The sequence below is a fragment of the Macrosteles quadrilineatus genome, unplaced genomic scaffold, assembly GCF_028750875.1.
Source record: "Macrosteles quadrilineatus isolate MER2022 unplaced genomic scaffold, UCM_ALF_1.0 Scaffold_7__1_contigs__length_78375512, whole genome shotgun sequence".
In the NCBI taxonomy this organism is placed as follows: domain Eukaryota; kingdom Metazoa; phylum Arthropoda; class Insecta; order Hemiptera; family Cicadellidae; genus Macrosteles; species Macrosteles quadrilineatus.
In genome coordinates, this window is record NW_026542600.1 from 40,733,735 (window position 1) to 40,758,990 (window position 25,256).

General features: G+C 33.5%; 1 protein-coding gene across 1 annotated transcript in view; it reads left to right on the forward strand.

The window, feature by feature from the left end:
- The first annotated feature begins 1,269 nt into the window (after window positions 1-1,269).
- Window positions 1,270-25,256, forward strand: part of LOC128998038 (fatty acid synthase-like) — an 83,592-nt gene continuing 59,605 nt past the window's right edge. The window contains exons 1-4 of the mRNA XM_054423979.1: window positions 1,270-1,344; window positions 21,029-21,169; window positions 22,316-22,456; window positions 22,952-23,125. Of these exons, the coding sequence (XP_054279954.1) occupies window positions 21,037-21,169; window positions 22,316-22,456; window positions 22,952-23,125 (448 nt within the window). The 5' untranslated portion in view covers window positions 1,270-1,344; window positions 21,029-21,036. The remainder of the gene's footprint in view (window positions 1,345-21,028; window positions 21,170-22,315; window positions 22,457-22,951; window positions 23,126-25,256) is intronic.

Below are 25,256 nucleotides of genomic sequence, written 5' to 3' on the forward strand. Positions count from 1 at the left end.
GAACATAATTTATTAAAAGATTGAAAATAAAACATATAGAATCAAAAACCAAAACAATTATGAATTGAAAATCTATTTCTGTACATTTAAAGTGGAGTCAATATTTTCATAGCCCAGTAACCAAGCTTTTGTATTCTTAAAAAATACACAAATACCTTTAGCTGCCTCCAGACAAAACGGCTGTTACAACACTACTTGCGACGAAGGGCGTGGTTAGGAGGCCCAGGAAAACATGTTTCTGAAAATAATATTAAAGTTTTAGAAATATAATAATATTACAACTCAAGCTGAAAATCAAAGCATAGAGAAATACGGTAGTAAGATTTTACTTATTTAAGTTACCTTGTTTAGTAGCCTTTGTTATTGCAGAGTTTGTTGTTTCCTCCAATATATTTGCCACAATTTGTGGCATCTTCAAGGAGATTAATTGTAGAGATGTTCTATTTATATTCTACGGGGTGATTGACATAATTGTGCCGAATGTTTTGTTCAAAAGTTATAAAAGAAATAAAAAAATGGTTAAGTTGTAACTGCCTTGGATTTTTTATTTAAAAAAATGTTGTCAAGTTGAAAAAATTATTTTAGCCACCATTTTTTCAATATGGCCGCCAACTTTGATATTTCTTATAGAAGACCCTATATTTTATGATTTATTAAAAAGCATGATTTAAGTAAAAGCAATTTAAAAACGTTTTTATTACAAAATAAAAACCAACCATTGTTTAATAAAAATCCAAGGCAGTTACAGTTTAACATTTTTTCATATCTTTTATAACTTTTGAATAAAACAGCTGGCACACTTATATAAATCATCCTGTATATACTATACACATCGGAACAACGTTGTAGAGTTTATGTCCCATATTTTCGGGTGATGAATATTTCTAGGCATGCACTGTCATTTGTTCACTGACCTACTGCGGGGGATTATTGGAATCTCCCTGAAGTTGCCACAACCGTGGTAAAATATACTGGAGGAAACAACAAACTCTGCAAGAACAAAGGCTATCAAACAATGTAACTAAAATCATTTAATTTTCTTGTTCTTACCACTTCGAAATAAAATAAAATATATTTTTCAACATTTTCCATCAATTTTTGAGTTGTTTTATATATATTTCAATATCTTTCACAAATATAACGGTATACACAAGTGGAGGTCAGTTAGTCACCCTAATTTTCAATTCAATTAGGATGCATCAGATTAATATTCATGATTTATCATTGTTAACAAGTTGGATTCCCCAGACATTCACTCAGTTAGTGACTTTCCCGGTGTCCAGTGTTTCCTTCAGTTGACAACTCTGTGGATTCTTTACTCAAGTTCAACTCAAGTCTTAATAGGTGAGTGGACAATTCAGTAATATATCCTACAAAAAATTTCTGTCACAATCCAACACATTGTCGCTTTAGAACAAGGTATAATCATCTACAATGATCTGTTTTAAATTCTACTGGTATAAGCCCAGGGTTTCCTTTTATATAACACAGTATTTCTGTAACTTTTACATCATAATCACTACATCATGGAAATAGCATGCTGGGTTCATAAAAACCAGCCACCTTTTAGGGAGGCCTAAAATGAACATAATTAAAATATATTACCAGAAATGAAAATATCATTAAACATGTAGCTCACAAATTACAAAATATTCCAGCCATCCACCACAATACATTTGTCCAAACACCTTTGATAACTTACCAAGAAGTTTAATTACCCTATAAAATCCATCAAAGTTTAGACTTTCTCTTAAAGAAATTACTTTAAGTCCATATTTAGCAAAATGCATGTAGTGGATTTAAACTTTTTTTCATTGGCAAACTATTTATTTGGCTGCTGAAATTAGGCATGAATCATTCTACCCATTTTCCACCAAACTCATTTTTTGTAGGGTAAATTTGATTTTTTTCCTCTTTTATATTTTTGGAAGGATCAGTTTTTATGTGAAACAGATATTTAAATTTTAAGTCTCAGATTAACCGTAAACAAAATGTCCTTTCAATTATATGATGTAGTGACATGTTATTAAGTAAATCTATAAATAAATTAGGTGAAGTGAATATTAATACTTTTCACCTAATGTCACCACTTGGGCGATTGGTCCTAAAAAAGGATTTCTATTACTGGCTCTACTTGATGCGTGTATTGGTGGGATAAAGCATTGTGGCCCACCGATCTAAGAGATTCAAACAAGTTAAACAATCAACTGATTTCTATTCAATGAGTTTGCAGACAGCACCAAAATCTTTATTTATATTAAAATAAAGAATTATATGCAATAAAACCATACTCTTAAAAAACTGGAAAAAATATAAATGTACACACATTTTACATGCTTATTGAATATAATTTTCATATTGATATTAGCCAATTGAGCCATTCTTTAGATTTGGAAAAAATTGTTTATTTATAAGATCATTTGTAATCTGTGACTAATAATTTTGTTATTAATCAATATAACAATCAAAGTAATGACAACTAACAAGTATAGAACCAAGCAAGTATCAGACAATGAACAAAAGACTATATTTCTTTATTTACATAGTCTATTTGTTGATAATAGTATAGGCGTCAACGGTCAACAATTACAAACCTAATTTGGTTTACATCTTACGTAATAAGAAAACTATTTTCTTTGATCACAAAAATTCCAATTCAATCCAGACTATAGAAAGAGAATTCAATGGAATGGTATTTATTAGTATTATCCATCTATATTAGATTTATACTAAATTGATTAGGTACGGTACCTATTCTAAGTCTTTAGGTTTTAAGTACAAATCAATCATCTATACTTATTTAATATGCAAGCAAGTTTTTTGTGACAATTATTACTCCTCCGAAACTACTGAACCGATTGACATGTTTTTGGTTTCATTGGAAAAAGCGTAACATGAAGTTGTGCAGGAAACTTTCTTTTTAGGGGAAATAATTAGAGAGTGAGGCCCTGGGGCCCTTTAAAGTTTCGTATTTCTCCTTAAGATTAACATGGGAAATAAACATTGTTATGCAACTCCAGCTGTTGACAGCTCCATGGAAGCATATTGAGAAAATTCACAATGTTTACTTTTGCTTTTACATTTAAATGTAAACAACCAACAATGTCAAATGCCTATTTCACAATTTCAGACAGCTGATCCAAAAGAAAAAAATAAAACATTTTACACAACTATGTGGTAGGTTTATTTTAATCTTAAACTTTGTGATGGATTATTTATTCTAAATCTATTTCAATGATTATGAAACAGATTTTTACCCGCTGCGAAGCACGGGTACAGCAGATAGTTTTAAATAAACTATGATGGATCATTGGAGACCATGATTTTAAAGAAATCTAAACAGAAGGGCATGTGTGAGAATTGTCAATGAGAACCCCACTAAAATTACCATAAATACCTATGTATTGAGTTGATTATATTTAGCCTATTATTTTATATTTGCTCTAAATTGATTTAACTTTGGTGTAAAATATGTTATTCACGACATTAGGCAAGATAATAACAACAATGGTATGATTCTCCAATTCAAATTTACACTTTGTTTAAAAAATGGGTCAACAATGTTTTGTCAGCAATACATAAACTACAGTGAAGGGTAACTATCTCAAACATAGTGTAACTTAATAGTTTTAATTTTCCAATCGCCATAAATAATACTGCAATACAACAAAATACAAACACAATAAATCTTGTAAAATTTTAAAATATACATAGGGCCTACATGCAAATACAACATACTTCTATAGTTAAAAGTAAGCCAACAAAATTATACTAAAACACATTATTTTTTTTCTTAATCTTAATCACATTTTGAGCACAATCTTGTTAAAAACACAACTTATTATAAATCAATATACAGTACTTACTTAGCCTACAACAGTTGTGATACTGTGGTACTAGATTGTAGTAACACATCAAAATAAATTGTCCTTATAATACTATAGTATTATTTTATATAGTCTCCTGGCACATCTTCAATCAAAATCTTCATTAAAAAGGACTGGTACTTTGGGATTATACCATACCACCCACACCTAATAGACTTCCAAATAAAATTTAAATTAGTTTAAAAACCCAAATTTTCCAATTATAACCTAACCTAACAACCCTAATTTAGGGTTGGCTACTGTTACTGGTCAGGTTGTTAATTACTAGGTGTGGTCGGTATAATACCAAAGTAACTTTGGCACTTGTATACCCTCGATGTATAACTATTATGTATGTATTACTATTAAGTTAATCAAGTTACAATTGATTTATAATATTTATTTACTCTACTGGATAGCGCGCTAGGTGGTGGAAAAACGGTCCGTGCCCGCCAATCGAATTGGCGGGATACCGAGGCAGACGGGCCGATTGAACCTCTCTGTTTTACACAAACATACATTCACTCAACCTGCTCTGCTGCTCTGCTACACTTATTTGTTAACATAAAAATTTCAAATTGATATATTATTTTTCTGGAAAAACCAGTGCTCATTACTATGTAGCTAGTTTTTACATTAACATATTTTTTATAATTTATTTAGGCAAATTAAAACAGATGATAGTTTTTAACACCATTAAAAACATGAAAAATGTAGTAAGTGAGGAACTTTTTTATTTTTTGGTCAGGAAAAAAATTCCTGTGGCAAAGTTTTAGATCAAAGTATGAATTTTATTTTTTAATTGAAGCTTTTTTTTTTGATACGGAGCCTGCTTGTATCATTTTTAAGCGATTAAAAATAGGCATAAAATCGCTTGGCGCGGCATTGGCGCTAGGAGCTCGGCCGGCTCAGCATCAGTTTACGGACTACTGAACACAGTTACAGTTTAGAAACTGAGTTTCTAGCATTTAATTATCATTATATTACATCAAATATGTCATTACATTACGAAGAATGGTAACTTAATTTACAGGCGTATGTTTGTGCATTTTAATGCTTACCGGTAGTCTATAGTTAACAAAATTCTTTGAATCAAAGAATAAATGTTGGATTTCACAGTAGTATTTAATACCTAAGAAAATCAGTGAGAATAATGAATACATTTGAGATATTGTCATTAAATATTATACACTCATTTTATTTAGCAACATAATATGTTTTCCAAACACGTATGACAAAGAAACATATTTGTCATACTGATTACATACTAAAAAATAAACAAAATATATATTCTTAAATGATCCAAAGTCTCTCAATAATAATTGGGCCTCACCAAAGCAAATGCTGACATGCATATGTGATCAAATAATTATTGTGATATACTTTGCTCTGGTTAATGTTCAAATATAAATAAATCTAACTCTTCTATATCACCACTACATTTCTTATGAGATTTACTTTTGACACATAGTCTATAAAGTGTGAGCAAGTACGTAGATTAATTATATCTTCTTATAAAACCTCCTTAAGTTCATTACAATCAATTATCCTCGGAATATTTCCACAAAACTAACATAGCAATACACGGCGAGAGCGGGCGCGACGCTCGCCACTAGGGTGACTCATGCCTTTATCCCCACTCCTCGCGGACAGAGCGAGGTAGCGACGGACCGTTTTTCGAGCCCTACTTCAACCGGGTCGCCGGAATTTTATCCCCCTGGAATTTTACCCCCTTGGCAAAGCTGACGTCACTATGACGTAGTAACCTGAGTGGCCAAAAGTTTGTTCGCGGCCGGAATTTTACCCCCGCGGATTTCGAAGTCTAATGAAAATAGTCAGAGGGTGATTAATTCAATTAGCGATAAAAACCGGAATTTTACCCCCTGTCCATATAACTAGTGTTTAGACAACTGAAATGTACGGGCCGGATTTTTACCCCCCGGAATTTTACCCCCGGAATTTTACCCCCAGAATTTTACCCCCCGGAATTTTACCCCCGGAATTTTACCCCCGGATTTTTACCCCCCGGAATTTTACCCCCTGGCCGATTTTAGAAATTGAATGATTGGTTTTCTTATTTCTGTTTTTAATTAATTGTAAACATTTCATTATTTATTTGCCTATTTTTATTTATTTATTTTGTAATCTCATTCAGTTGATTGTATATACGTCATATTAACCAAAAGTTGGCTTCAAAGATCGAATCCTAATACTTGAATCTCAAAATTAAAATTAAAAACATGTTCGATTAGTTAATGTCACAAATAAATTAAGATAGGCTACTTAATAATAAAATGTTTACTATTAAATTAAAACAGAATGGAGATAATTAATCATTCTCACTAATTTTTATATCTAGCCAGGGGGTGAAATTTTGGGGGTAAAAATCCGGTGGGTAAAATTCCGGGGGTAAAATTCCGGGGGGTAAAAATCCGGGCCGTACACTCTAGGTTTTTATAATTTTATGTGTTCTGATTAAATTCACAACCGTGAAAATATATGTTTAATTCCGCGTTTAATCCATCGAGCTGATGTCGCGAAACTCATAAGTTCGCGGCCGGAATTTTACCCCCTGGTTTGTGACGTCACGTTTGCCCAGGGGGTAAAATTCCAGGGGGATAAAAATCCGCTACCCCCTTCAACCGTTCAACCTGAGCGCGCAATCCAGGGAGTTATTATACATCGATGTTGTATACAAGCCTTTATTACTAAGGCTTTGGATTTGCTTTCTGTTGATATCATGCAAAGTGCAATCACTTGGTTTAAATTGAATAAATTCACAGTTAATGAAACCAAAACTCAAAATGTTACTTTAAGTTTGAATAAATATCCCCCAGATGAGTCCAAGAGAAATGTATCAAACTTTTAGGTTTGAAAAAAAGATCACAATCTAACCTGGACCTGGAGTAACCAAATAGACCACGTATGTTCAAAACTGTCCAGAGTTATATTTTTGTTATCAGTGTTACGATTTCATGTTCCTTCAACTTATGTTACCAATGTCTATTATGCTTTGTTTCACAGTGTCATCAGTTTTGGTTTAATTCTATGGGGTAGTAGCTCAAGAATTGATGAAGTACTGATTTTGCTGAAAAAGGCTATTAGAATAATGACAGGCTCAGAATTGAACGCTCATTGTAAACCTCTTTTTACTGAACTTCAAATAATGACTGTGATAAATCTATATATTTTCATGTTATGTGTCTATAGTAAAGAAATAGAATGTACTTTCAACAGAGATGTTCACAAGTATAACACCAGCAGAGCAAAACATAAGGTCCACGTCCACGTTCCTAGAGTTAGGTTAAGTAAAACCATAGACAAAAGAAATAATGGTCTATTGTCTGTGGTAAAACTCAAAAGAGCCATGTAGTTATAGGTTTAAAAATGTTGAATCACCTTCCTTATAAGTTAACTTGTCTACCCTTAAAAAGTTTTAAATGTAAATTTAATTCTCTTTTAACAGCAAAGCCTTTTACAGCATTAAAGATTTCTTTGAAAACAAGTTCATTTAGTTCGCCCATGGCAATTTTAACAATTTTTTTACTACAGTATATTGTTGAGTTTTATTTTGTTATTGTGACTTTTTTAACAGTTAAAAATTTGTATGTTTTGTTGACATTTGTTTATATACTTATATTTTTTCCTACAGTCATCCGACAAAGTTGGCTTCCTTGTACTGTTTATAGTACAGAAAGCTGCTAATTGCTGCATATTTATACTTTGCCGTACGGTTTATACTTTGTCGTACGGTTTATACTTTGCCGCACATCAGGATTCCAACGAAACAACACAAAACAGCGTGGTTCTATGCACGTAATCCGTGTACGCTTGGAAATAGGTTGGCAACACTTAAAGATAATAATACTATGAGCAGCTGATTGACTATTATAACTACGATTTAACCTGTCATTTCGTGTTTATAGTTTCGGTATTTCTGAACTTTTCTTTTAAACGTTTTTAAAATATTTCTACGATCTTAATAAACAAGAAAATACCTTTAAAGCATTTTTTTTAGGCGCGGAAACCACTTCAAATTTTTTTAGGCGCGGAAACCACTTCAAATTACAAAAACATACGGAACTATATTTTCATAACGCGGAGCACATTTCTTGCCGAGGAAAAATAGCGGATTGATACGACCGCGGGTACTACTTTCTCTAGGGCACCATTTGTGTTACCAGCTGAACCTAAAAACGTGTTGTATAGTGTTTGAAAGACTAATTATTTATATGCTTTATAGTGACTGTAGGAAAAATATAATGTGTAACACGAGTGAAAAAGGCCTTTGCTGCACTCGAGATCATTCCTCTATAACATTGCTCTCGTGTGCAGAAACCCAGATAGCACGTAAGCTTGATTCAAGCCTTGAATTACGCTTGCTTTTACTTGATATGACAGCTTTGAATTGTCACTTTTGATTCAAACTCGAGTCAAATGTCAACTTCGTGTAACACACTTGAATTACGCTTACAGTGGATTGAATTAACAGCTTTGAAATTTCACATTAGATTCAAACTGGATTCGAGTATACAAAACACACTACTATTACGCTTGCACTTGCTTGTATTAACAGCTTTGAAATATCACATTAGATTCGAATCCGAGTCGAGTGTAATATTACCCACAATGCACTTCCATTACGCTTACGTTGGTTTGAAATTACAGCTTTTAAGTATCACGTTGGATTCGAATTGGAGTCGAGTGTAAGTTACCCATAATTCCAAGCGGGAACGACGCTAACGGTGGGACCGACACTTGAAGACGCCATCGGCCATATTGCTTTGTTTTGTTTATTGTGTATTTGTGAGTGATTCATTCTCAATCTCTCTCATTGAGTTGAGAATATCGATATTCTGGTGCTGAGTTGTTCAAGTTATTATATTATATTGTTTAAGCTGATTTGTTATTAAGTTTCATCTAGGCCTATTTCTTCTTATCCATCAAGGTAAGTTCTTATTAGCACAAACTAAGTAAACTCAAGGATTGTGACTAACAAAATCAAATCGTCTTAAGTTAATTACAAGAATAGCCTAGGAAGAAATTAAGTAAACTCAAAATCAGTGAAAATTTTGAAAGAGCCAAGTAAGTTATAGCCTAAAGCCAGCCACTTTTGAGTTGGTAAGCCTACGTGCAATGAATAGCCTAGCCTAAAAAATAAATGTTGTCAACTTATCGGCCTAACTTTGAGTTGTTTGTATGCATAAAAACATATATTTTACCAGCTTGGATATCAAGCTCTCCATGTAAGATACTTAGGTATTGTGGTACTGGTATGGTCTAACTTAGGCCTAGGCATTGTCTTCGCTGTCCATAGTATAGACTATGGTAGGTTATAGCCTAGTTAGCCATAATGGGCCTAAGTTACGTTGTAGTCTATTCTATAAAGCTGGGTTTTTCTAGGCGGGGAGAAAGTAGCGTGGAGAGTGAACTCCTCTTGTCTTAAATAGTTTAATGTTACCGGTACTGTTTTCCTAGGAAGCAGAGCGGAATGCCATGTTAATCGATTTTCCGCTCTCCGCGCTCCTCTTCCGTGTCTAGGAAAACCCGGCTTTAGACTTAACTTAATGCCATATTTTATACCATGATATTTTAATGTGTAGGTAACTTATAACTTAGGGCTAGGGACTTAAAGCTAAGTTACTTCAGTAGCCTACTCGATAAGTATTTAAGCAGCTACTTTGCTAGTGACACTGTCAGATAAATAGCAGTAACCTAAGTTTAATCGCAGTAAGAGTCTGGTAAGCTTTCAGGCGATTAGTTTCTGATATAGGTAGGCTACAAAATTTCTTCTCCATTAAACTAAAAATTGGCATTAAGTTAGGTTAACTTACTTTGATTTAGTCCACTTAACTTAAGGCCTATTTTGCTTGGAGGGACTGTAGCGATAGTCGCACAGCGATTATCGCTCAGTTACTATCGCTGTTACGGCGACCATTTTGATTAGAGCGATTGATTTACGGTAGTCGTACGATTTTTCATCAGCACTCACAATGGTGAGGTCATGAGTGCGTGTTGTAACTTTTTAAACTATCTCCTCAGGGAGGAGTTAGAAGACGAGGCTCTACTTGACCCTAGGGGAAGTATCAATAGACGATCGATAGAAAATACGTGGTGATAGGATAGGAGTGAGTGATAGGGTTTGGAACGGATGCGTATCACTAGATGTCATTATTTAGGATATAAATAGAAAACTGAAGGCTAGTTTAAGCTACTTATTAAAATCAAAATTAAGAAAAATGCAAAGGAACCTAAACCTAAATAAATAAGTAGGCTAGGTTATTTAAGTTTTAGGTATTTAGGTTTAAGTTTTTTTGCATATTTCTTAATCTTAATCCTTTAGCCTATAGCAAAATAGGCTAAAGTATAATTAAATAACTTCTTGATCAGCATTTTACGTGTTATTAAATTTACGGAAAGTAAATAAAAGAAACGTCTTATAACACTTAAAACATATATTTACGCTTATACTGTTACTCACAAGATGGTAAATATACAAAACAGATGGTAAGTGGTGATCGATTTCGATTGGAGTGTCCAATCGAAATCGATCACCACTTACCATCTGTTTTGTATATTTACCGTATTGTGAGTAACAGTATAAGCGTAAATATATGTTTTAAGTGTTATAAGACGTTTCTTTTATTTACTTTCCGCTAGTATAATATAATCTTACTAATATTATAAATGTGAAAGTTTGTGTGTTTGCTTGTTTGTTTGAAGTTCAATCACGCATTAAGTAACTACTGGTCGGATCGAGCTGAAATTCGGTATGATGATAGCTTTCGTTCCCAATTAACATATAGACATATTCTTATCTCAAAGACCCATTCAGGCTCCGCCCCAGTGGCTTTGGAGATTTCCATGTTAACCTTATCAGTATTCAAATTTAAAATGAATAAAATAATTTTACCAGCGGTTTCAACTACACGAGTTGGTTCTATGATATTCAATAGTACTAAAAAGTTATAGTGTTTACTAATAGGGTGCAGAACTATAATTTTTTTCATATATGACAACAGCTTATTTGACCCAAGCAGCAACAAAAAGCTATGATACACAATGGGAACTGACAAAAAATAGGACTGTTTACAGTTATGCTTAAGTTTTTTATTTATAAATAATTTGTGATTGTGCGAATATTTGGTAACTTATTCGTCTCTATTGTTTAGGTAAAGTGGTAGCACATTATTATGGCTATAGTAGATGTGTAAATTACCGTAAAGTTAAAAGAACCAAATTTACTCAAACTGTGTCCTCCCCCATTGCAAACACAAAGCACGAGTATAACTGCAATAAGCATTTTATACTTATACGCCAACCCCGTACGAAGGACGGGTACTCTGCTAGTATACAATACATATAAAAATAAATTTGATTAAAATGTTTTTCGTGGACCCCACATTCCCCACAAAAAAATGCTTGCGGACAACACCTTGAGAAACTCTGACCTAAGTTAAACTTAATAATTTACATTGAATGAAACATTTTAATCTGAGTCAAACATTTAAAGTTATAACTTTACTTAAGTATTTTATGGGAAAATAACATAATCCTGACTTAACTTAAGTTAATATTTTAAGGTTACCTAAGTTAAATTATCGAATAAAAGTTGCATCTGATGATTTAAAATAGGCCTTTTGTAGGTTTGTTGCAGAACTGTACCTGGGTGTTTTAACATAAATAATATAAATATTTTATAACTAAAATAACTTAGGTCTAGGCTTAAGTTTCACAGGTTATGTAATAAAGATCTTCTAAATAAAGTTATACACATCGGCCTACAGCTGGATTTTTTTTAACCAGAAGCGGTTAAGATAGGCACTGCAGGGGTGGCACAATTTTTATTTCACCTGCGGAATTTTAATACGGACAAAATGAGAGTAAAAAAATAAAAAAATGTATAATTTGTGTAATATAAAAATTAAACTGTCATAACCTAACCTTAATAACCAAACTTGCTGATAATCGCTACTGATAATCGCTATTACTAATCGCTACTGAATAATTTACTACCTTTAGTCCATCAGTGACGTTGAATATTAGGATCGGTCTATTTTGATCGCCCTACCGGCGCAAGTACCGATCAGTAGTGAACTTGTTAAACAATTGATTTATTAAAATATTAAGGATACCTAATATGAAAGTAAAATCTTGAACTTCAGAAATTAAACTTAACCCCATGTTTGAAATGGGAAGACAAACTTTAGGTCTTAGGGGTTAAATGTAGGCTACTATTCTGTATTAAGTTCATTTTAAGTATTTTTTTTTTTTTTTTTTAGCTGCTGCACAGAAAATGTTGGGCATAAGTGAAGTCACGGAAGCCAAAGTTACAAGCGTTTTTGCTAAGTGGCTTCGACAAGCCAAAACCAGATGTGAAAGAAGGTAAGGATAAAAAATTGTCACTAACTAACTATTCAACTCACCATTAATAGAATTCCATTGGTAGCCTAACAATACTGTACAGTGGACTCAATTATACAGGGAAGGAGACACTTGAAACTGACGTGCCCAACAACATACTTACAACTGCATACTTGTTACATGATTAAAGTCTAATGCAAAATATATTTAAGCCAATAATGTTAATTCTGTAAAAATAGCCAAACTATAGACACTTTGGGATAATTACTGTAAACAAAACACAAGATGCCAAGACTTTATACCTTTTAAATATTTTAATCTTAAGACATGTGATGAAGAGTCTCAAATCTATCCTACAAGACAAGTTGTTTCAGCACCGCTCACTTCCTGCCGATCCAGGGTGGTTAAACCGTACTGATAAAAATTGTCTGGTTTAAGAATTATATCTGCTGAGTGCAGTCTGGTTACTAGGTGTTCGGGTAAAAAGGAGTCTACTGCATAATGGTTTTTCATAAAAATGTTTTTTATTGTTTATCATTATGATTACTCAAGTACTGTATAAGCTAAAAAATACCCCCGCCCAGTGGCGGATCCAGAGGGGGGGCGAGGGGGGCGACCGCCCCCCCCTCGGGCATACATATACATATATTTTTTACTGCATGTAATACAGTAGTGCATACAAATTGTGTAAAATAATTTGTCACACTAACTTTGGACAAAGAAATGGTAAAAAACTGTGATTTAGGAGACTTAGTTTACACACATTTTTCGGAGGGGTACCCCCGAACCGCCCCTGACTCCCTGGTTCGCCCCCCCCCCCCCTTGTGACTGCTCTAGATCCGCCACTGCCCCCGCCGCAGCAAACCTGCCGACTAAGTGAATTTCCATTTGCCTGAATTGATTTTCAATTAAATGTATTTAATTAACATTAGCTTTAATGAGTACATAGGCTTGCTGCTACAAGGAGGGTAAAAAAGTGTGTTTTTTAGTAAAATATTAATTACTTAGTATCAAATAAATAAATTTACCAAGTTTGGTCAAAAACAAGCAAACTACGACATTTTACAATATTCTCCATAAGAATAACATGGGAATTTTAAAATTTATATTTTTTTTCTCCGTAACCAATAATTGTACAAAAACACTTTGATATACTAAATCATTTGTTTTTTTAAGCTCTTTAAAAAGGTTTGGAGAGAAATTGGGAAAATTTGTGATTAAAGGGTCAAAAATTAGAAAAACCCATTTTTACCCCATAAAACCCTGTTCCCATGGTCCGATCATGCTGGTTCGCAAACTTATTCAAGTTTATCCCGCCTTACACCTTCAAACCAAATTTCATCAAAATCGGACAAAAATTAACTTAGCCTACACAAGTTATCGTGTTCATGGACATAAAATCTATATATACATATATAAAAATGTGAACGAATGGTGTTATTGGGCTCTGGGGACATCAAAATGAAAAAGTTAATTGGTTCCGGGCCTAGGTCTTACCATGCCACCTACGGTAATAGATTTTTTCCTATAGGGAAATTCGCCAAAAGAAAAATGCTAGTATTTCTATTCTTGTACAGGGGTTTTCATGTTTCATAGCAATGCTGGGCTTACCTGGATTAATTTATACAGTAAATTAAAGCTTATATATATTTGTAAAGTATGAGCAAGATTTGTAACAAATATCTTGGCTATATTTAGGATAACCAACCAAGAACTATCACTAGGGTGGTCTGCCGTTACACTTTAGACGCATAAATGAGCGAAGCATTATTTGAAGATTAATGGCTAAAGCAGCTAACAACCTACAATATGTTCCCTTTCAACAGATTCACCGTTTGTTTGCCCGATATTATTTAGGTTCTAAAGAATGACAAATTTATCTGATAGTTCATTTATTTAGTTAAGAATAAGAATTGATAAAAGCCTGACCATTTGCTTGTACTTTGTAAATGCGCATAGCGGGATGTACTCGTGCAATCAACATTTGTTCTACAATCGTCAGGTCAGTTCATTCGTTCGGGACACTTGACACATCCATATTATTTAACGCCGTGAATTTAGTTGCATTTGAACGACAACGCAAACTTTTGGTGATTGGTTTGAACACCAAAAAATTGCTTGAAGCTGTTAGTTGTTGGTGATGACAGTTAGTGCAAATGTAAAATTTTAGTGCATCTAATTCATGTTGGAATTGATTAGCTAACTGCCTATCATTATCAGCTTCTTCTACCACTGCTTCATCTGGTTCTTCTTGTTCACGACGCCACTCTCTTACAATATTTGCGTTATTGGTGCGTCGACCAATATTACGACGTGGCCTTTGAGGCATGCTCAAAACAAATATAGCAAAACTGTTACTTCCATTGATAAACTGTTACATTCCAACTTTAACCTAGGATGAAAGTAAACATTGAAATGTAAACAAAACAGTTACAAACAATTAACATATGTTTATCTTAATTAAATGAAACGAGATAAACCCATATGTCATAGACCCAATATAATTTTTCTTTCAACTTATATTAAAATAACAAGCGAAATTGCGTGACGCATAAAATAAAATCCAGAAGGAAATTTGCAAATATTTTTTACCTAGACATTGTGCTCAGTATTCTTTAGCTGTTGGCCAAATTTCATATCAATTGTTCAAGCCATTACATTCTGATGCTCTTACAAAGAAGTTTCAAAGTGAGGGAAAGTGAGCTTTGCTCAACTAGTTTTATACTTAAACCGTAAAATACAAAATCCCGCAGATTTACCTAATTATTTTATCGAAGTGATAATGCCGCAACGCCTAGGTTTTGCCTGAAGTAATGTGAAAACAATCCTGGGCTTGTGTTTAGCATTTTTTGACAATCAAAATGTAATTGTGTTTTATACATATTAATAATTAATACTAATATTATTGGGAAGATCATATATTGTATTTGTATATCATTGTAGGAATAAATTAATTTTCACTAAACAGGCCTACACTGGTTGTGAGTTAAACTGTGTTAGTTTAAAATGTTGCTTACTTGCCTATTTTTTTATACCAGATACAAAATTAATCATTTTGGTTGATTATCCTTAAATTTAATATTGATTCTATTTGTTTTTACTTTTTTCAGAGGGAAAAAAACCTGCCACTGTTGACAGTGGGGAAGAAGTTCCACTCAATGGGGATGAAGATCTTGTTGAATTAACTTACTCTGTATTATTTAAGTAATCGTAAAAAGAGGAATTTTTGAGGGAACTGTTTGTTGAAAGTTAAAGATACGAGGCATTTTCAAATGTGAATGTGTTATGTAAATCTTCAATATAAATCTATTTAGACAAATTATCTCTTGTGTTTTATTTTTAATTTCAAAGAATTCTGAATTCTACGTACTGAATAGTAATAATATGTAAAATTGTAGGGTTGAAAACTATAATAACTCATGTTTTCCTGCTCTTTTATGAAAACAAGTTTTTAGATGGTATCTCGCTTTTTTATTTAGAGAAGTGTCTTAGCATGTAACAACTAGAGGCATTGAAGTTATTAGATTATGTTGTGATTGTGAAAAATTATCTGAAATATTGGAAGATTATATTGTGCTATGCATCTCAACCTAAAAAAATATGAAATTTTTATTACATGTAAGACTGTGAATCCTGGTAAAAGCATATGAATTAAATTTTCAGAAATAAAAAAAAGAGCTTGTAAGTGGCTAAAAAAGAATTATTTCTTGTATTCTTCAATTAATATTCAAATAAGATGTTTCAATTTTTATTCAAATTAGATATTTCAAGTTTTATTAAAATTGGATCTTTTAAGTTTTATTCAAACTGGAAGAGCGGGAACTTCGACGCATGATTTTAACTTGAATCAAGTTTACAAACCCGATCCTTCAAGTTTGCAGTTTTGACAAACCAAACTTATTTCAAGCTTGAATCAAGTACCTATTTTTTAATTTATATTTAGATTTGATAGTTCAAGTGTTATTCAAATTAGATGTTTCAATTTTTATTTAAATTAGAAATTTCAAGTTTTATTCAAATTAGATGTTTCAAGTTTTATTCAAACTGGAAGAGCGGGAACTTCGACGCATGATATTAACTTGAATCAAGTTTATGGGCCCATCAGAGCAAACTTGTTTCAAGTTTGCAGATTTGACAAATCAAACTTGTTTCAAGCTTTAATCAAGTATTTTTTGCTATCTGGGAAAGTGCCACTTTCACCACTAGTTACACAAATAACTATTTCCAATCAACTCCTGTGATAGAAATCTGAAGACGATTTAAAGACTGCTTTTTATAATGGTCGTTTTCTTAAGACAAGCAATAATTCATGTATGCTAAATTGTACCTGACAATGGACTATACATTTTTGTAATGTTTTCGGCAATAAATGTTTCTGATTTCTGAAGTACTGATAAATTTAACCTAGTTTACTGTAATTGGGAAATAAAACAAGAAATAACCAAATTATATATGATAAAGTGTTGTAATATTTTGTTATGGCTTTACTTATATTTCGGATGAAATAACTAAATCTGGTCTGTTAATGTAAGACAAAAATAACAAATAAAAAAAATATTTTTAGTCTTGAGGTGAATATATTCCTGTTAATATAGATACTGTAACAAATACTAAGAAAAATATTATTTACGTAATCTTCATGCATTTTACATAACTCTTAATATATTAGTTTATGACTCTCATGTGCCAAGAAAATTCCTTTGTAAAAGCTATATTCGTATCTACTTTCATAATACGCTCGAAGAAACAATGGGTTTCATTTTATAGTTTTGGGGTTGGCTAATCTGCTTCTACATGAACTGAAGCAAAAAATCCACTGCAGTCTGCAGTACAAGTGCACCGGAACAGGAATGGGCACACGGAAGGGACTAAGGCTAAAGGTGTAGTGACGTCATATCTCTAGTGGGTAATGTCTTCTCTTGAGGCGACACAATTACCGTTACGAAACGATGTGATTTCAGCGGCATTCGTGGCATAGTTGGTAGCGTTTCGGATTGGTGTGCAGGAGGTCCCGGGTTCGAATCCCGCTGGTAGCACTGACTTTTTGTCAACAAATTTTTCATATCAGCAAGTTTGGTTGGTTAGGTTAGGTTATGACAGTTTAATTTTATAATACTACATTTTAAAATTAATTTTATAATTAATTAAAAATTATAATTAATTATTAATTAGATTTTTATCTTATATAGTTTTTATATTATCAGCAAGTCTGGTTGGTTAGGTTATGTTATGACAGTTTAATTTTAAAAATTAAAAATTTATTTTATAATTTTAAAACAATATTTTATAATTAAAAAGTTAATTTTATAACTAAAAAAAAAATAATTTAAATTATTTCAACTTAGCAGTTCTAGCGGCGAACGCTGACACTACAAGATATGTTAGCCTTAGTCCCTCCCGTGTGCCCCACCGCACTAGAACAGCTGCTACTGCTACTGCTAGTCTAAACAGCTGTGATTTGTTTCATTGTCTGTGTTTGTTTGTTTATGCTGTTTGAAATTTTGAATTTCACATTAATCACATTTCACTACACTATTGCAGTAAAAGTATAGTATAAAGTAAACAACAAAGTGTTACATTTTAAGTGATTAGTTTTAGTCAGTGAGTTATTTTGATTTATTTATTTATGGTTTTTGAGTGTCAAAATGCCTTTCATAAAGAGTTTTGGTCAAAGGATTGCTCAGGTATTAATTTTATACTCCCTAGGGAAGAAACAACTAACCAAATAAAAGCCTACGCCTAACCCCACAAAGTGAGAACCCAGTTATTATTTACATTTTACAACTATATGACGTGACCATGGGAACCTATATTGGTTTATATATCACCAGATAACTTACTTAATTTTTGCTGAAAATATGTAACAGTGCATAGATTTCTCCATGGCCGAAAAAATATAGTAGGCCCTAGCCTGCATTGGAAAACATTTCTTGAACAAACGCTTCATCTAACTTACTTGTAGATTTAAGTATTTAACAATGGTTAGGAGACACAGTTAATATTAAAAGTGAAATAATCGGGGGTAACTTACATGTAGATGTAGAAATAATTTCACAAGAAATTATGAACTGTGTACATTTCGGAACTCTTCAGCAAATAATTCTTTAAAACTCTGAGGGAACTGAGAAGAGGAAAAGAATAGTTTTTAATTTAGTTTTATTGTGAACTGAATATCCTGCACAAACTTATTCATGGCCTCTAGAAGGATAAAAAGGCCTATTAAGCACTACGGCAATTAATCTGAGACTTGTATACAGATTATGTAGCATAGGCAAAGGCCATGCTGCTACGGAACCTTGCCTTCAGTAATAAATTTACCTGAACCCCTATAAAGTTTTATGATCGTGTAACTGTGTTTTTCTGAAAACAATATAGAGCAAGTTAGGATATTTAAATGAACTTGAGCTAGTCATGTAGTTATTACAAACTTAAGATTTATTTGCCCGAAACTATGGGCAATTCTAAGCACTTTTATCCTCTGACACTTTTGGGGCAAATAACTCGATGATGACTGCTGTAAGAGAGCAAATTATGTAAAATGATGGTGATAGCAACCTAAACGTTGCCCTGGATGGAACCTTGCAGAAGCAAGGGCACTCATCTTCATGGTATGATGACTGTTAGTGATGAGATGAACCTTGACGGGTAAAGTGCTGAGAAACACCGATCAGATATTGTACTACATGTAAAAGCCAGCAGAAAACTCAAAACAACTGTAAAAAAAAATGATGTAGGTTCCCAAATTTTTCAAATCTCAATCTCTCGGGACATGAACCAGTGTGGTACATGAATTACTAGAGTGATGTTGATAGTAAGGGGTTTAATAGCAACTGAGGGTAAGCCTTATGGAGATGGTGTTGTCAAAAGCTCGAATGCATCAATCTTCAAAAAGGGTTCTGAACCCGATTGAGACAATTAATCCCAAAGTCTGTAAGTAAAGACGTGAAAAAACTTGGTGGTCGTGGTAGGCTTACTGACAAAGTAATTGATAGTTTTCAGGAATATTGTGGTTATGCCATCCTGAAAAAAACATTGAATAAAATGATGAATTCCTGAAAAGAAACATACTTTCATAAAATCTCCACAGATGCCCAACCTCAACATGCTTACATCTAATCAATGCCAAATGGTGGTGCAAATATAATTCAGCAGTAGAGCGTGGTTTACTGTGCCCTGAAATGACAACTCCATATTGCCTAAAAAAATGATGGCTATATAAATCATATTTACAATGACTTATATGCCCCGGCACAGACACTGAAAGTTGGCGTATTGGATGCAGTATTTATTTTAATGATATAGCACTAGGCAACACCAGAGACCTTGAGTGTCTGTGTGGAAAAGCTGGAGCCATTGTTTTGTGAGCCCAATAAATGTGAATCAATAAGTTAAGGCTTAATAAATCGTGATTAGCCTCCAACAAAATAGGATAAAGGGATAAAAAGCATGAAATACTGCTAAAAGAAGATACAAGATATAGAACATGTAAAAAGCCCTCCTGTGGAGCAGAAATGTTTGCAGAACAGTGAGTCAATATTTATTATTATCTTACAGTAGTTGAATGATCTAAGTTTTACTTATTTTACTTACATTTATTTACTTAATTTAGGTACACTTTTCTCCAACAATTATTTTCTGAGATAATTCCTCACACTCTATTAGGTAGGTAATAATTGAATCAGTTTCCATGGCAAAAATGGTTACATATAGTGTTCGCCTTCAAATCTGATGGTCGCTGGTTCGAATCCAAGCGAGATCGTTTCCAGATCCAGATCCCATTTGTCATTGGGCTATGAATTAATGATGCTATCCTACAAAAAGGTCGCCGTTAGATAGTAACAAGACCAGGGTTACTACCAGGGCCGTTCCCTCTCAAAACGAAAAAAAAAATGCCACTGGCGTAAAAACAGTAAAATAATAAAAAAATCTGACTTTTTACTTTGTAAAATATTTTGATGTAAAAAAAATACAAACAATGTTAACAGTTTTCAAATATGTACAAAATATTTATTTTTTCTCTAAACAAGTTTTTTGTTTAGAATTTTAGCGTAAAGGGTGTAGAAAAACTAGTGATAACATTCCCTAGTTAATCGGTTAAATTTGTAAAAAACTATGTTATAAGTTAGGCCCTACTCAAAAGTGACCATGTTACATGAGTGAAATAGAGATCGCTGTCTTAACTTAAGCCTATTTTAAATACCAAGCCTTTATTTCATTACTAATATGGAGAACCATGCCAAATAAATTAGCAAGAGAAAATCAGCTGATTGTTTTTCCCTTTCTCTAAATTAGAGCATGTGCTGGTGTATGTCCTGATGTCTTGTCTGCTGTGACGTGACTGCAAACAGAATTGTTTCACGTATGTAGAGTGAGATTACGGCGGCTGCTTTCTTGGTGTTGTGAGCCTGCTAGGCATCTAATTGCTCTTTTCTGATGTTTAAGGACCCTTCATGTTGGTGTTGGCTGTCCCTTTTCATGTTCTCGTCAATGCCATACCTCAGGTCTGGTTCAAAGTAAGCTACTTTGCCTGAGTCCAAGCCACTTACTTGTTTCATTCTACGAATGTAATAGGTGCCTAAAGAAAGCTTTCTTACACAGCTGGTCTATATGTGGCTTCCAGGACAGTTTTGAGTCAATTATAATGCCGAGGTGCTTAGTTATTTCTTTTATTTCTACTTGAGGCAGTTATGTGTTCTTGTTTTTGTCACATAAGCGATTTGTACTGTTTTATTAAATTTTTATGTGTATTATTATAAATAAATTGTGTGTTTGTATTATAAATAGTTTTTATATTCTAGGGGGAGAAATGACGCTAAAGCATGAGGTGGTTATATCTGGAATTGGAGGAAAGTTTCCTGAGTCTGACAATGTCTTGCAGCTTCAAGAAAAGCTGTTTACAAAAGAGGATTTAATCACGAATGAAATAAGGTGGACGACAGGTAAGTTGTGTAAACATCTTATATATTTGAAAGCAGCCTGAGATCAGGCATAATTGGTAGAAACACATATTGTGTTAAAATTATCTTAGTCACCAAAATGGCATAAGAGAATCTTTTAATAGTACTGTAGTTTAGGCAACGATTGCTTAAAGATAGTGTTAACGACACGAGTAGAAAATTTAAGGTACGAGCCTTGGAAAATGCCTTAAAAACTTCTACGACTGTCGTTAACACTATTTACGCGAGTTAGATACACTACTTTACCTAAGACAGTGTTTTAATCACTACAAATCACTACTCATATCTTCTAGAGGTTATGTTTTCGTTTATTACCTCTCATTGCCACTGACAGTGATGCAATGAAACATTGTACCAAACACTAATTGCACCACTTAGGCTAACAATTAAATTGGCCTGAACAGCTAATTTCTTGAAGCACGAATCATTACAATTTTACTTCTTCTCTCTCAATCTTTTCAATTCGACTGAATTCGAACTGAACTGAAACGGCTAGCCTACTTTAAAAAATGGTCCTAGGTAAAATAAGTTAATAGTTCTATTAAATTTTTATCTAAAAATACAACAACTGCCCTTTATATTAATCTACTTGTCTGTGTAGTATCCAAAAAAAGTTATATAACATTAGGCTTCAAGTGGCATGGGTAAGCCAGCTGTGACTGATGTGCTCAACCATGATGTCTGACTTATCAGTTATGGAAGTGAGCACTGAGAAACCAAGTTCAGCAGTTCAACTCTATTTGAAAATCTTCAAGCATAGTTGTACGTGAAATGTGACAGCACAATAGTGTGTTTGGAAGTTTCAAAACAATAGATCTGAGTGGTTTCCTGATCATCCAAAGGTTGCCATTTAAATCGTGGGAAAAGTAATTTCCTTTTCGGTGATTAAAATCTGGACTAAATAATTAACTTTATGTATTATTGGGCTTTTAATGAACAGTCTAGATGCTAATGAATATCTGGTTTTAGTTGGTTTGAAAAAAAGAACATATCACTCCAATCTACTCTCAAACCGCATTCATACCCAGCATGAAATACGAAAAGTGTTGCTATCGTAATTAAGTTATTAATTAAATTTATACTTTCTATTTGGTTATTAGATTAATCATACATTAATTTGTCAAACAGATACTGTTGGAGTGGGAAAGATGCATGACATTGACACATTTGATGCTTCTGCGTTCAAAATGCACAGCAAACTCGTTCGATCCTGCGACCCTACCACCACACAAACATTGGAAAGGGCTTTCGAAGCTATTATTGACGCAGGTAAACCAAATTTAGAATCATTTGCTTAAATTTTGAATAGGTCTGAAGGATCTTTACCTAAATTTATGAAAAATTTACATTTTAGGCTCTGTTCATAATACATAATATACTTGATAAATACAATTTGATAGGTGAAATACTTTTTCCTCCAAAAAAAGTCTATGATTTGAGATTTCATTATTTCACTACAAAAACATGGAGAAAAATATTAATGAAAATAATGACAAATTAGGCAGAAACTGTCTAAGATTTCCAGGCGTGTTGATATAATTGCTAACAATGTATTCGTGAAGAATATTTTCCTGGGCAGTAAAGAATTTTGAATTTAATTCAGCCAAAAAAGGTGAATAGTTTTATCGTTTAAGGTTTTCGACAAATTTATTTGAATAGATACTGAATTGTATGTTTTTACGATGAGAAAGTGGAGCCCAAGGCTCAAACAAAACCTTCAGTAGTTTAATTAAATTAAGTTGTAACATTGAGCATGGTCTGCAGGTATGAATCCCTTTGCCATGAGTGGCCACAACATCGCTGTTATTTCTGCCTCAATGGTGTCCGACTCAGAGAACACAAGGGCTGGAACTAGCTACGAGGCATCAGGGTTCACAATCATGGGGCATAACAGGTCTATGGTGGCCAACCGGATATCTTACACCTTCAACTTCACAGGTTTGTTTTGTCATTCTATAAACTATAGTCCAGTTATACTTCATAAAGATTTGAATATACGATTACAGCTAGGAATACATTTTTCAACAATGTATCTAAAGGAACATAAAGGGAGAGATTTTATGTCTTAACATATCTTAAACTTTAGTTAAGATAAAAGACCAATTAGTTTAAGACCAATTAAATAACTTAAAATGCAATTTTCTTTTTTCGTAGACTTCAAAGTACACTTTGTAACTTACTTCTTAATTTGACAACTGCTCTGCATGAAAAATGTTTGACTCTTCCAATACATTTGTAATATGTGTACTGGAAATAAACATGTCTTATGTCTTAAACATAACTGTAAGTGTATATTTTATTTGGGTTTCAACCAGTGGTGTCATGAGGCGACATTCCCACTGTTTTTTTTGTTTTTTTTTTAAATCCTACATGTTGTACTACAGTAAATAATTACTATACTGCCTCCTCATTTCTCATCAAATAGGAATAGCAATTACACAAAGAGTTGGATTTTAAAATATATTATAGTACTTTTTCGTACCAAAAGAATGAAAAGCTAGAATGTATAATATTCCATTTTTGTAAACAGAGGCTCAGAATTAGTCCTATATCTAGAACAGTCAATTATTACAATAGTTTTTTTTCTGTAACATTAAAATACTGTCTGATTCAAACCACATCTCAAAGAAGCAGATATACATTATTAAATGCAAAACATGTACATCATGTACATTTATTAAAGAACTTTTAACATTATTAAATGCTTAAATATATTTCTCAAGCTGTGGATGATCAAATGCAAAATTGTACATCCCACTGTAATATTCCTCATATGCTAAGTTGGCATTTGATGTACAGGGAAATAAGCCGTTTTATGAAGAAAGCAGGATGATGGTGATATATTTTTTTCCCTTACTCCTACAGATATATCATATCAGGAGTCGCATATTCCTCAACTTGACAACCAAATGTAGTTTCAGATAAATTTTCACCACTCCCTGCACTTGCATTTACCCAGTGGCGTAAGTGCATCGACCGGCGCCTCCCCACAGTTCATGTAGGTGCCCCCCCCCCTCCCAACAAAACATCACCAATTATGTTTTATTTGCTTATCTCAGCAAAAGCTGTGATTACGAAAAATCCAAAAACTCTCGCCGAAGGTTTTTCATTGTCTCCCTCGGTCATGGAGACATCGTTATCATTTTTCGTGATCACAGCCAAATCTTGATATGAGTATATCTTGCGTTCACGTGGAGATGTGATCATCGTCTCCTGTGGTCATGGAAACTCGTCATCGTTTTCCTATATCGCGGCAACATCCTGTACACCATCCGTTGTCTTGAAGACATCATCATTGTCTCCCACGGTGACAGAAACAACTTCACCTTTTTCCACAATAGTGCAAAAATCTTGGATATCTTCTTTGGTATCTTTGTTACACGATTGCGTCAAAATCGTGAATATCTTCTTTGGTCTTGTTGACATCATGTTTGTCTCCCATGGTCATGAAAACAATGTAGCCCTAATCTTTTTTACGCGATTTGGGTAAAATCCTGAATATCTTCTTCGATTTTAAAGATATTACCTTCTTCTCCGGCAGTCATGGAAACAACGTAATATTTCCGGTATTGCGGCAAAATCATGAATATTTTCTTCGCATGGTCTCCTGCGGTCACGGAAACAACATCACCTTTTTCTATAATATAGTGCCAAAATCTTAGATATCTTCTTCTGTCTTGTAGACATCACGTTCGTCTCCCGCACTCACGGAAACATCTCATGTTACGTGATTGCAGCAAAATCATGAATATCTTCTTTGGCCTTGTAGACATCATCAATCCCGCATTTACGGGAACGGTGACCATCTTTTTCCGTGATTGCGGCAAAATCTTGAATATCTTCTTCGCTCTTGAAAATATCATCAACATCTCCCAGGGTCACAGAAACGACTCTCACCTTTTTCCGCAATTGCAGTGAGCGGTGACAGTCGGACCTCGGTGCCCCCTGGACCTTGCCCCTCCCCTACGCACATCGGGGGTTGCGAGGGTGTTATTTACGCCACTGCATTTACTGATCTGTGACATCTTGACCATTCTTAAAGGCCTTAGACTCCAAATTGTACAGCCAC